Genomic DNA, 13,966 nt, shown 5'->3' with positions numbered 1-13,966 from the left:
ACGTTTTCACCGTCCTTGACCCCAGATCACCTCTGTGAGCGGAGCTATGGGCTCTCTTTAAGTAGAAAATAAAGATCCACGATGTTCGACCTGGTAGAAGTGTGTAATCAAACCGCACAGCATTGGTCTTTGATTGACTGTGGCGTCAAAACAAACTCATTTATGTACTTGATCTGAATGTTCATCTTAATTTTTATGGATAGTCACGGAGCCGTGATCCAGAGAACAGGGGGTCATTAGATAAAAATGAAGTAATAATAGGATTACCAGAAAAACGGGGTATAACACCCAAGCCAATAAGCTTCGCTCAGGAACACCAGAGTAAGTCAGTACAAGATTGAAAACTGCCCCATAAGTAAGTATGACAGGCTAGTTGGGTATTGCTACTTGTATATGTGAAAACAAAGTTATTAAAATGAATAGCAAAACTGATGAAAGTCACCTGACCAAAAGTAAGCTTATATGTCATGGCCTGTTTGTCTAGCATCAGTCAGTGGGTTTCGGGATGCATGCTAAATATATTCTCCAACGAAACCACTGAAATTTACATACTTGACACCCAAATTTGTTCAAGAGGTTTGAATCCGGTTTTCAATATGGTCACCACGGCAGCCTTGAAAAGGATCTTTTGGGCCATTACTTAATTTCTTTACTATATGCTCTGAGGAAAGTTGGTATTTGTTGCATAGTTGTGGGATTCAGCACATATGTTCTGGTTTTTTTTAAAGAAAATAGCAAACCTGATGAAAGTCAGCTGACCGAAAGTAAGCTTATATGTCATGGCCTGTTTGTCTAGCATCAGTCAGTGGGTTTTGGGATGCATGCTAAATATATTCTCCAATGAAACCACTGAAATTTACATACTTGACACCCAAATTTGTTCAAGAGGTTTGAATCCGGTTTTCAATATGGCCACCACGGCAGCCTCGAAAAGGATCTTTTGGGCCAATTGACTTAATTTCTTTACTATTTGCTCTGATGAAAGCTGGTATTTGTTACATAGTTTTGGGATTCAGCACATATGGGTTTTTTTATGCAACAAGTTTTGTTGAGCAGATGTCTTTGTTGACCATTTTAAGACTTCATTAAAAAGCCAGGTCAGCCACAGTACCGTGGCACAACTTCTTCACTGTTTGGATGAAATTTAAAATTTGTTTTCCTTCCAGGTTTCCAGACCTATTTCACAGCTCTCGGCTTCCGCTGTCTGCACTTGAGGTACGTCCTGTCTGCAGCTCTCCTTCATCTTAATTTCAAGTGATATACGAAAATAAAAAATCCTTTGTCATGATGCTAGCAGACATATGAAAATCAAACATGGCGCACTTCACCCGACCTCAGAATAACTTATTGCCATTTTAATATGAACAAAGCTAACATTGCCTTCATACATATGCCTTGGCGACAGTTGACGATCTTCTCAATCAAAGAATGTTTCATTTGTAATTTTCCATTTAATATGATGAGAGAAAAACTAAAATAAAGATCATGAATTCTGATAGCAATATTTATACATAAGTGCAAAGTTCACCTGTTGTCATGTTACGATTCAGATTGTTTTTGCTTATAGTTAATTAAAAGTTGCTAGTTTTTAGAAATTAAGGAACTTGAGTGTTTACTTTTCATTAGGTAACCAAAAATTATGATCGAATGTGAATTAAGGAACTTGAGTGTTTACTTTTCATTAGGGAACCAAAAATTATGATCGAATGTGAAAAATGATGAAATAATTAACTATCAGACTGCATGCCGCTCAAAGTGAAGTGCCAAAAGTCAACAATGGCCGTTTCTGGTAGTTGTGTGCCGCGAAATTTGTCCAGTACTTTCTTAACTCACCATGTTTTCTTTTTGAGGTAAATAAACTATAGATAGTTTTGATATTTTGTAAGCTGAGCATCTACGCATACCAAACATAATTTAAATGACACGTAAAACCTACTTGAAAAATAGTTAGTGCAAGTTTTATTTTGGGGTGTCGTTGTGCTATTCGCCTGTCGAATGAGTTTGACAGTAGCAACACGGCTATTGACAATCTTTTTTGAAAGGGTTTGACAGTAGCATTGAGAGCATAATAAAGCAATACACTGATGACCAGGGGAATGACGACAACCACAGGTGATAGGGTTATGCTGTGTGATAATGACGACATTAAGCTGTTACATAAGTACTTGTTGCATAATGTGTAATTAGGATCCCTAAAAAAGAAGGGTAATTTCTGTTTTGAGCACATGAAGACATATTTGCATGTTTCGAAGTTCCTGGAGTGTTTGTTGAACATGTGGTTGACGTCGAAGGTGCCGATCCATCTCATCCCACATGTGCTTGATTGATGAGAGATCAGGGGAGTGAGCCAGCCAGGGGATGACATTCACGTTGTTTTGTTGAAGAGAATCCTGAACAAGTCGAGCAATATGAGGCCAAGCATTTTCAAGTTGAAAGGTAATGCCTGGGCCATGACGACGCAAAAACGGTAGAACAACAGGGCCAATGATCTCGTCGCGGTAGCGCTGTCCATTGAGATTTCCCTCTACCACTATCAAACCGGTCCTCTGCCTTGCTGTAATCCCACCCCATACCATGTAATGCCGCCCCTGAACCCATCTTCTTCCGTGACTCAATGATTGATGTAACGTTCACCTCGACATCGGTACACTCGAATCCGTCCATCGCTGTGGCTGAGGTGAAAACTAGACTCGTCAGTAAATAGAACTTGTCCCAACTGCATGGCCGTCCAGCATAGACGCTGTCTGCACCACTGTAGATGTGCTTGACGGTGGTTTCCTGTCAAAATTGGATGTCTGGCGGTTCTTCTGGTGACAATCCCTGCACATCTGAGGCGGCGACATACGGTTTGTGAAGATATTCGTCGAAGGCCAGGGATGCTTCTTGCAGTCACTGTTTCTGGCTGGAATCGATTTCGTAGGTGTGTTGTTCGAATTCAGTTGGTTTCGATTATTCGTTACGCGTGGCCTGCCACTTCGAGGATTGTCTCTGACTGCATTTGTCTGTTGCCAACGTTACCATAAACACCAAATGGTGTTTCTGTGGATGTTAAATTGTCTTGCAACATCCAGTGACTCAATCCTGCTTCAAGCATGCCAATGGCTCGCAGACGCTCATTTTCAGACAGGCGTGGCATTTCGTAATGTTGTATAATTGGTAATTTTGTTGTTTTTCTCAGTGGTTGTTGTCAGCACGGTGCTAAACAATGCATATGGAATCCCGTTAATGCACATGTTTTTATACCCATTCTTGGGTAGTGAAATGCAATGGGCTTGCATAAAAGTCAACTCTTGCATGGAATGCATGCTTTTCTGTAGCAGTTGCGTTTTTATGACTTGATTCCATACATGTACTACAATACTGAAAACCAAATTTTACTTGTTTGAAAAATACACTAAAATATTGGTGTCACAGGAACTTTTGTTGTTGAGTATACTATAATTTTTACCAATGTAATCTGTTTCGGCAGTTAATAGAGATTGACAATTCTCTGGTGTTGACGCTATATATTTATTCAAGCTACAGACTACGGAGTTACCACAATCATTCTGTCCTCCAGACAAACACTTGTTCAGGGTTTTTTATCATACGTAGTTTTTCAATTTCTCAACTGAGACTTAAAAATCAAGGTTTAAAGTCTGTAATTCTTCATAAAGTTATTTATCTGGGGAGTTACATGGACAATATATATAGAATTTTCTAAGAGTCAATCATTCCGACACATTTCATGTTTAGTGAATATGTTTGACATTGTATCAGCAATCTTTCAGTTTCAAGCAAGGACATTGTATGGTATATTTTAGTATTGTTAATAATGAGCTTAAATATTTCTACATATTGTTGAATTTATATGGTACCCCAGAGGCTTCAACAGGTTATTATAACATCAGTTGTAAGCATGGTGTCTTCTTATATACCAGCGTTGTTTTTAGAGAGTAATATTACTGATTTAATGTTTGGTATAACAGAATATATATATGTTTTTGTTTGGACCAAATTCATTTCATCGAATACTTTAATATACAAATAGGCAATTTTGGTAGGGTGTTCAGGGTAGCATTTGTCGTGCTGAACTCTTTACTAATTGTATGTTGGAGAATATGGTATGATATTGTAGTATGTTGGAGAATATGGTATGATATTGTAGTATGTTGGAGAATATGGAATGATATTGTAGTATGCTAGAGGATATGGAATGATATTGTAGTATGTTGGAGGATATGGAATGATATTGTAGTATGCTAGAGGATATGGAATGATATTGTAGTATGTTGGAAGATATGGAATGATATTGTAGTATGTTGGAGGATATGGAATGATATTGTAGTATGTTGGAGAATATGGAATGATATTGTAGTATGTTGGAGGATATGGAATGATATTGTAGTATGTTGGAGGATATGGAATGATATTGTAGTATGTTGGAGGATATGGAATGATATTGTAGTATGTTGGAGGATATGGAATGATATTGTAGTATGATGGAGGATATGGAATGATATTGTAGTATGTTGGAGGATATGGAATGATATTGTAGTAGTATGTTGGAGAATATGGAATGATATTGTAGTATGTTGGAGGATATGGGATGATGTTGTAGTATGGTGGAGGATATGGAATGATTTTGTAGTAGCGTATAGTATGTTTGAGAATATGGAATGATATTGTAGTATGTTGGAGAATATGGATGACATTGTAGTATGTTGGAGGATATGGAATGATATTGTAGTATGTTGGAGGATATGTAATGATATTGTAGTATGTTGGAGGATATGGAATGATATTGTAGTATGTTGGAGAATATGGAATGATATTGTAGTATGTTGGAGAATATGGATGACATTGTAGTATGTTGGAGGATATGTAATGATATTGTAGTATGTTGGAGAATATGGATGACATTGTAGTATGTTGGAGGATATGTAATGATATTGTAGTATGCTAGAGGATATGTAATGATATTGTAGTATGTTGGAGGATATGGAATGATATTGTAGTATGTTGGAGAATATGGAATGATATTGTAGTATGTTGGAGAATATGGATGACATTGTAGTATGTTGGAGGATATGGAATGATATTGTAGTATGTTGGAGGATATGGAATGATATTGTAGTATGTTGGAGGATATGGAATGATATTGTAGTATGTTGGAGAATATGGGATGATATTGTAGTATGTTGGAGGATATGGAATGATATTGTAGTATGATGGAGGATATGGAATGATATTGTGGTATGTTGGAGGATATGGAATGATATTGTAGTAGTATGTTGGAGAATATGGAATGATATTGTAGTATGGTGGAGGATATGGAATGATATTGTAGTATGGTGGAGGATATGGAATGATATTGTAGTATGGTGGAGGATATGGAATTATATTGTAGTATGGTGGAGGATATGGAATGATATTGTAGTATGTTGGAGGATATGGGATGATATTGTAGTATGTTGGAGGATATGGAATGATGTTGTAGTATGGTGGAGGTTGTGGAGTGATTTTGTAGTATGGTGGAGGATATGGAATGATATTGTAGTATTGTGGAGGATATGGAATGATTTTGTAGTATGTTGGAGGATATGGGATGATGTTGTAGTATGGTGGAGGATATGGAATGATTTTGTAGTATGGTGGAGGATATGGAATGATATTGTAGTATGGTGGAGGATATGGAATGATTTTGTGGTATGTTGGAGGATATGGGATGATGTTGTAGTATGGTGGAGGATATGGGATGATGTTGTAGTATGGTGGAGGATATGGAATGATATTGTAGTATGTTGGAGGATATGGAATGATGTTGTAGTATGTTGGAGGATATGGGATGATGTTGTAGTATGGTGGAGGATATGGAATGATATTGTAGTATGTTGGAGGATATGGAATGATATTGTAGTATGTTTGAGGATATGGAATGATATTGTAGTATGTTTGAGGATATGGAATGATGTTGTAGTATGTTGGAGGATATGGGATGATGTTGTAGTATGTTGGAGGATATGGGATGATGTTGTAGTATGTTGGAGGATATGGGATGATGTTGTAGTATGTTGGAGGATATGGGATGATGTTGTAGTATGTTGGAGGATATGGGATGATGTTGTAGTATGGTGGAGGATATGGAATGATTTTGTAGTAGCGTATAGTATGTTTGAGAATATGGAATGATATTGTAGTATGTTGGAGGATATGGAATGATATTGTAGTATGTTGGAGGATATTAGTAGTTATGGTGTCTTTACATGTTGCACACGAGTGACAAACGAGGTACACACCTGTGTTCAATGTGTTGCACACAGGTGTCACGAACCGTAAAAGATGGGTAGCACAGGTTGCGGATGTGTTGCCCATACGTGTAACTTGGTGTAAGGCAAATGAATTTCTAGAATTACTTGTTGACATAGAATCGTCAAATAAGAACAAATATGACTTTTAACGAGTCAAAGTATGGCATTTATGACATATGTATCCATTCTCTGTCAACTAAAGTTCGTTTCAAGGCGTCAATAGCGGTAATCTGATCATGGTTGCTGTTAATAAGGGTGAGTTGTGCGATCTTCTGATCACTTCACACACGATTTCGCCAAAATTAATTTAAACAATATTAAAAGGAGTTTTGAATAAAATTAATGAAATAAGTTACAAACATAAATCCAGATATACAAAGAACACTTTTTATAGCCAGACAGTGTAATTACATGATTAATTTGCGTACTTCAGTATGGATTTGTTGATATGGTATTTCCGGTGTAACGTGCTCACGGTAATGTCTTTCCGTGGGGGAAAAAAACATCCAAACTCATAATTCGTGAATAATGCGCGCTCCCTCCTACACAACTGTGGTTTTTTGGAAAGAAAAGTGTGCACTATACTCAAAAAAATACGGTAGTCTGCTAGCCAGAGACTACTAAATTGTGCTGAGGACAAGTCAAAACCCAAGAATGGTAGTCCTCTTTGACTAGCTTTTGATGTCTATAATTCTAAGCCAGCTCTCAATGCTTTAGTTTTGCTACAAATTGGAACCTTTTAAAACTGATGGAAAACTAAACATTTTTGTCTCGTTCAAGCAGGACTCGCTACAAAACCAGAGGACTAGTGGAATAAGGTTTACATCCATTAGTCCTCTGGAATAGTCTTAAAAAGGACTATTTCCTAGACTGTCACAGGTTTCACCTAAGTGGTAAACATCAGAGACACGTCAGGCTTTCCCCCTGCATCAAGCTGACATGGTGTTAAGAAATACTGTTCAAAGCATCGTTTAACCAAAGTCACTCACTCACTTAATAACTGCTTGAACAGAGCTCAGTGTTCCAGTGCTTGCTCATTCACTCACTCACTCACTCACTCACTCACTCACTTACTCACTCACTCACTCACTCACTCACTCAGTCACTCACTCACTCACTCACTCACTCACGCACTCACCCACTCACTCACGCACTCACTCACTCACTCACTCACGCACGCACGCACGCACGCACGCACTCACTCACTCAGTCACTCACACTCACTCACTCACTCACTCACTCACTCACTCACTCACTCACTCACTCACTCTCTGCAGGTTGTTTCTACAGTATGTGGACCGAGGAGTCTTGTCCCTCACTGGCCAGTTTGTCACACAGCTTCTTGCAGGTGAGATGTAAGACATGAAGGGGTTTGCTCCTCCTCTCCAATAATTTACTTTTACTCCATAACTTGAAGAAACATGGAGTTGGCAACCTCAAATAGGAGTTGTTTCAGTCAAGAGATATAGATATTGCCAGACACCCTCAGTACAGAGGTGTTTGTGTTATGAAGACATGGAATTGGAGACCTCAAAAAGGAGGGGTTTCTGTCAGGAGATATAGATATTGCCAGACACCCTCAGTACAGAGGTGTTTGTGTTATGAAGACATGGAGTTGGAGATGTCAAATAGGAGGGGTTTCTGTCAGGAGATATAGATATTGACAGACACCTTCGATACAGAGGTGTTTGTGTTATGAAGAAACATGGAGTTGGAGACCTCAAAAAAGAGGGGTTTCTGTCAGGAGATATAGATATTGCCAGATACCCTCAATACAGAGGTGTTTGTGTTATGAAGACATGGATTTGGAGACCTCAAAAAGGAGGGGTTTCTGTCAGGAGATATAGATATTGCCAGATACCCTCAATACAGAGGTGTTTGTGTTATGAAGAAACATGGATTTGGCGACCTCAAATAGAAGGGGTTTCTGTCAGGAGATATAGATATTGCCAGACACCCTCAATACAGAGGTGTTTGTGTTACGACTAAACATGGATTTGGAGACCTCAAATAGGAGGGGTTTCTGTCAGGAGATATAGATATTGCCAGACACCCTCAATACAGAGGTGTTTGTGTTATGAAGAAACATGGATTTGGCGACCTCAAATAGGAGGGGTTTCTGTCAGGAGATATAGATATTGCCAGACACCCTCAGTACTGAGGTGTTTTTGTTATGAAGAAACATTGATTTGGAGACCTCAAAATGGAGGGGTTTCTGTCAGGAGATATAGATATTGCCAGACACCCCCAATACAGAGGTGTTTTTGTTATGAAGAAACATTGATTTGGCGACCTCAAATAGAAGGGGTTTCTGTCAGGAGATATAGATATCGCCAGACACCCTCAATACAGAGGTGTTTGTGTTACGACTAAACATGGATTTGGAGACCTCAAATAGGAGGGGTTTCTGTCAGGAGATATAGATATTGCCAGACACCCTCAATACAGAGGTGTTTGTGTTATGAAGAAACATGGATTTGGCGACCTCAAATAGGAGGGGTTTCTGTCAGGAGATATAGATATTGCCAGACACCCTCAGTACAGAGGTGTTTTTGTTATGAAGAAACATTGATTTGGCAACCTCAAAAAGGAGGGGTTTCTGTCAGGAGATATAGATATTGACAGACACCTTCGATACAGAAATACCAGCACTGTAGGATGGAAATGTGGTACATATGCTTTTGATATAATTTTAATATAAGTTGGACGAAATCAGCAATTACAAACTTGAAAAGCATGTTGCAAATGATAGATGAGAGAGATTCATTCATTCATATACCTTGATAACAATCCTTTATCTATCAAAATCACATCTAGGTCCACTGGCTTCACCAGCGTAGGAAATTGGCAGGCCATGTGTTACATTGCCTAACTCATTAAGCTGGCACGCTATGACATAACTCAAATACCGTCAATAGTGGTGATTTGACCCAACTTCCACTAATTCTGATTGCTTTTCCAGATGTGCCTGATTGTGACGAGGATAAAGAAAATTCAGAGATCAAATACCAGATCATTTCCAGATTGCCAAAGGTACGATAATTAGATGCATGGATTGCACTACGATTGGAGTGGTGATTTGATCGGTTTGGAGTCAGAGTTTGGAGGACCCTGGACTATAGAGCTGGGTATCGCTTGATATCTTGCAATAAGATACATATCACGATACAGACTGACGATACAAAACAACAAATAAAATGACATGATGAAATCCCTGAAATACAACTCATACATACATTTATTTATTATTACCTCAAAACCTTTAACAGACAAAAAACAAGACCAAAACAGTTGTTTTAAATGAAGGGATGGTTATTAAATGTGTTAGTAGGCCACTATTACCACCACGTCCTTGAGTTCCGCCATGCTTACAGGTGGCGCTGTGCTACTTCCTCCTCTATGGGGGGCGGTCAGGTAGCCTAGTGGTTGAAGCGTTCACTGGTCACGCCGAAGACCTAGGTTCGATTCCCGACATGGGTACAATGTGTGAAGCCCATTTCTGGTGTCCCCCGCCGTGATATTGCTGGAACCATACTCACTCACTCACTCCTCCTTTATAGGAGGTAATTCCATCAGTTCCTGTTCTATTTGTAGCTTATTGTGATTTGACAATCTGACGATTTAAGTATCGTGTGTACCTATGTATTGATGATACCATAGGTATCGGTGAATCGCTACAGCCCAAGTGGATTAGTGCCATAGTTTAAGATTTAACACCTAACTACAATGTACAAAGTCTCAGTCTAATGTCCCCTGCAGTGATTTAGCCTGTATACTGTAAATCAGCCTTGTGTCCATTGCAGTGATTTAGCCTGTATACTGTAAATCAGCCTTGTGTCCATTGCAGTGATTTAGCCTGTATACTGTAAATCAGCCTTGTGTCCATTGCAGTGATTTAGCCTGTATACTGTAAATCAGCCTTGTGTCCATTGCAGTGATTTAGCCTGTATACTGTAAATCAGCCTTGTGTCCATTGCAGTGATTTAGCCTGTATACTGTAAATCAGCCTTGTGTCCATTGCAGTGATTTAGCCTGTATACTGTAAATCAGCCTTGAGTCCATTGCAGTGATTTAGCCTGTATACTGTAAATCAGCCTTGTGTCCATTGCAGTGATTTAGCCTGTATACTGTAAATAGGGCGAGAACAATTATATTGAATCTTAGGAACCCTGGTTAGAATGGGTCCCAAGCACTTTATACCACTTGGTGCAATAGTGAGTGAGTTGGGTTTAAAGCCGCTTTTAACAGTATTCCAGTTATATCTCGGCATGTCAGCTAAATGTGGGAGGAAAGCCTGAAGTGATGCAGGTCTCAGACGTTTACCACTTCGGTGAAACCCACGAGCACGGGTATGGTGCTGACAAACCTAGAAACATAATCGGGGCGAACCGGGATTCGAACCCACAATCATAGGGACACAACTCTGCACAGCGATTCGCGGCGCCTTAGACGACTGGGCCACCCGTGCCCCCCTTGGTGCAATAACAACTATATTGAATCATAGGAACCCGTTAGAATTGGTCCCAAGCACTTAAATTGCTCAGCGCAAGAACAACTGTATCAGATTGGATGGTTAAGTTTGTTGATTTGGTGTGTCATCGTACAATGTGGAATGCTGCTCATGATATCAATCACTGGATGGATTATTTACAGGCTGAAGTAATATTGCTGGACTGTTGCCGACTCATGTGAAACACCAAACATATTATGACCATTTTAAAAAACATTCCAATGATCATGGGTTTTACCAAAATGATAGATGTTTTTGAGTGCTATTTGGGCTTGACTGACAGCTTTGTTAAGTCGAATCCGTCAACTTTAGTTTCCAGGAATGGAGAAGTTTGTTTCAAGTGTGCCACACGGCACTAAAAGAGATGTTTGGGCATGCCCCTTGTAATTTAAGTGAGTGAGTTTGGTTTTATGCCGCTTGTAGCAATATTCCACCAATATCACAGCGGAGGACACCAGAAATGGTCTTCTCACATTGGACTCATGGCAAATCAAAACTGAGCCTTTGGCGTGACAAGCGAACGCTTTAACCATTAGGCTACCCCACCACCAATTTAGATTTAAATGTGCCACCCAGAATATATTTCAAAGAAAAAGGTTTATGTGCAAAGTTTATTTCTCAAATGTGTTACATAATTATGATCATCACAAGGCTTTCGTTACATTTTTACATGTGATTACTAAACGTGCCATTAGAGCATGGGGAACTTAGTTCAGCCGTGCCACTGTGATGTTAACTATGCCATTGGTGCTACAATACAAGAATGTTGTCCCCTGTTTTTTTGTGGTGTTCATTAGTTGTGGTGGTGTTATGTGTTCCAGACACTAGCTGAAGAGTGTTTCCGCCTCTGGAACCATCCCCTGTGTGACCGTTACTTCGCCCATCAGCAGGTGACGGAGATACTACTAGAAGGTAATCTGTCTCAACTACTTATCTATATCTAGTTCACCTATACATTGTTTATGTGAGCTTATATTTTAAGGTTCATACAGGCAGGAAAAGGCCTTGAATTTTAATGTCTCTCTTGAACAGCCTTGAATTTTAAGGCCTCTCTTGAAAAGCCTTGAATTTTAAGGTCTCTCTTGAAAAGCCTTGAATTTTAATGTCGCTCTTGAAAAGCCTTGAATTTTAAGGTCACTCTTGAAAAGCCTTGAATTTTAAGGTCTCTCTTGAAAAGCCTTGAATTTTAAGGTCCCTCTTGAAAAGCCTTGAATTTTAAGGTCCCTCTTTAAATCCTTGAATTTAAGTGTTAATCTTGAAAAGCCTTGAAAAATACAAAACTATCTTGAAAAGCCTTGAATGTGTCCAAAATGACATAAACTATAAAAGTATTAAAATTCACGACAGACATCCAATGACAGACAGCAATGTTTGTTGTGTTTACAATTTTTTTTTGTTCTGGTTAACGCTGCACTCACCAATATTCCAACTATGTGATGCTGGTCTGTAAATAATTGAGTCTGGAACAGACAGTCCAGTGATTGACATCATGAGCATCGATCCACGCAATTCGAATACAATGACATGCATCAACCAAGTCAGCGAGTCTGACCACCCAATCCCGTAAGTTGCCTCTTACGACAAGGATAGTTGCCTGTTACAGCAAGAATGGGTTGCTGAAGACCTATTCTACCCTGAATCTTAGCTGTGTTTATGAAGATGAGATAGTTTGAAATGTCCATTGACTGTCCAGTACATTTGTTTACGGCCTAATTAATTAGGTTAGAATTAATTTAAAATATTCCAGCATAGCCTTAAATTTAAGCAATCATCGCCAAGGTTTGTGGTGAACATGGAAGATACCCACTAGAAATTATCGTAAACAATTGATTTTTATTGGAGTAAAGTTTTACTTCAACAGTATAAACTGGCAGATGCACTATATGGGCTTGTGTATAAGACGCATCAACGTAACAGTAATTGTGACTTCCCCACTTTTAACTTGTATTCAAGCTCTTCAGGAGAGCACAGGGTTAAATTATCTGCAGTTATCGTAATCATTTACTAGCATTTAATGGTAGAAGTATACAGTTAGAACATTTCTGAAAGATCAATATTATAAAGTGAGTGAGTGAGTGAGTATGGTTTTACGCCGCTTAAGCAATATTCCAGCAATATCACGGCGAGGGACACCAGAAATGGGCTTCACACATTGTACCCATGTCGGGAATCGAACCCTGGTCTTCGGCGTGACGAGCGAACGATTTAACCACTAATTTGACAAATTTTCAAATTAAACTGTGACAAAACTGAAGTTCTTCTCTATGTGCAACAACGCCATCAGGGTGAGCTATCCTAGTCTCAACTTCGGAGGCAATATGATCGTTCCAGGCAAAGAAGTTTGTAACTACTTTGTTCCGATCAAGACTCAAAACCTATCTTTTCACCAAATCTTTCTTGGAGTATTGAGGCTTTGTGTTTTCCTAGGTGTGTAATGTCTCTTTTTCTGTAGACTCAAATGAAGTGCTTTTGAGCAGTTCTCCGAACTGGATACCAGCGCTATATAAATCTGTAGTTATTATAATTATTATTATTATTATTGAGATTCATAGTGGTACACACACGTTTAGGCCCTACATGACTTCAGGTTTTTCTCCCACATAAAACAGACACATGCTGTAGCTGAAGTACTGTTCCCATCAGCATAAAAATCCACTCTGTCATTGGTGCTCACATGCATGGTTTTAGGATGAAAAGAATTTTCTCCTAAGTGAGCTGATATGTAGGGGCTACATCATGTTCAGCCTGATATGGGGGCGGTCGGGTAGCCTAGTGGTTAAAGCGTTCGCTCGTCACGCCGAAGACCCGGGTTCGATTCCCGACATGGGCACAATGTGTGAAGCCCATTTCTGGTGTCCCCCGCCGTGATATTGCTGGAATATTGCTAAAAGCGGCGTAAAACCATACTCACTCACTCAGCCTGATATGATACTGAGAACAGTGAACACACAATGCCAGTTAGAATCCCGGACGGTAGTATGAGAATCTATACTTTACTCAGAAAGTGTTGTCCCAAATATAACGTGTTACATATGATGCTTAGAGTTGTGTTTAGTGATGCTGATGCTGATCTGATGCTAGAAAGGGGGCACGCGTGGCCCAGTCGTCTAAGGCGCCGCGATTTGCTGTGCAGAGTTGTGTCACGCCAGAAACCTATGATTGTGGG

The 13,966-nt window shown here is 39.3% G+C and overlaps 1 protein-coding gene across 3 annotated transcripts in view; it reads left to right on the top strand.

Annotated features, from left to right (window-relative positions):
- LOC124134166 overlaps positions 1–13,966 on the top strand; it is a 57,068-nt gene that overhangs the window by 37,857 nt on the left and 5,245 nt on the right. For 2 of the 3 annotated variants that reach the window (XM_046498869.2, XM_046498877.2), the window contains exons 25-28: positions 1,167–1,215; positions 7,568–7,638; positions 9,253–9,323; positions 11,622–11,712. In XM_046498869.2, the coding sequence (XP_046354825.2) occupies positions 1,167–1,215; positions 7,568–7,638; positions 9,253–9,323; positions 11,622–11,712 (282 nt within the window). The remainder of the gene's footprint in view (positions 1–1,166; positions 1,216–7,567; positions 7,639–9,252; positions 9,324–11,621; positions 11,713–13,966) is intronic. The other variant, XR_006861063.2, reaches the window with a different exon arrangement.

Source organism: Haliotis rufescens, unplaced genomic scaffold (assembly GCF_023055435.1).
Source record: "Haliotis rufescens isolate VD_foot unplaced genomic scaffold, xgHalRufe1.0.p SCAF_16, whole genome shotgun sequence".
NCBI lineage: Eukaryota > Metazoa > Mollusca > Gastropoda > Lepetellida > Haliotidae > Haliotis > Haliotis rufescens.
Note: the sequence above shows the minus strand (reverse complement) of the source record. Positions and strands in the feature narration are given on the sequence as shown.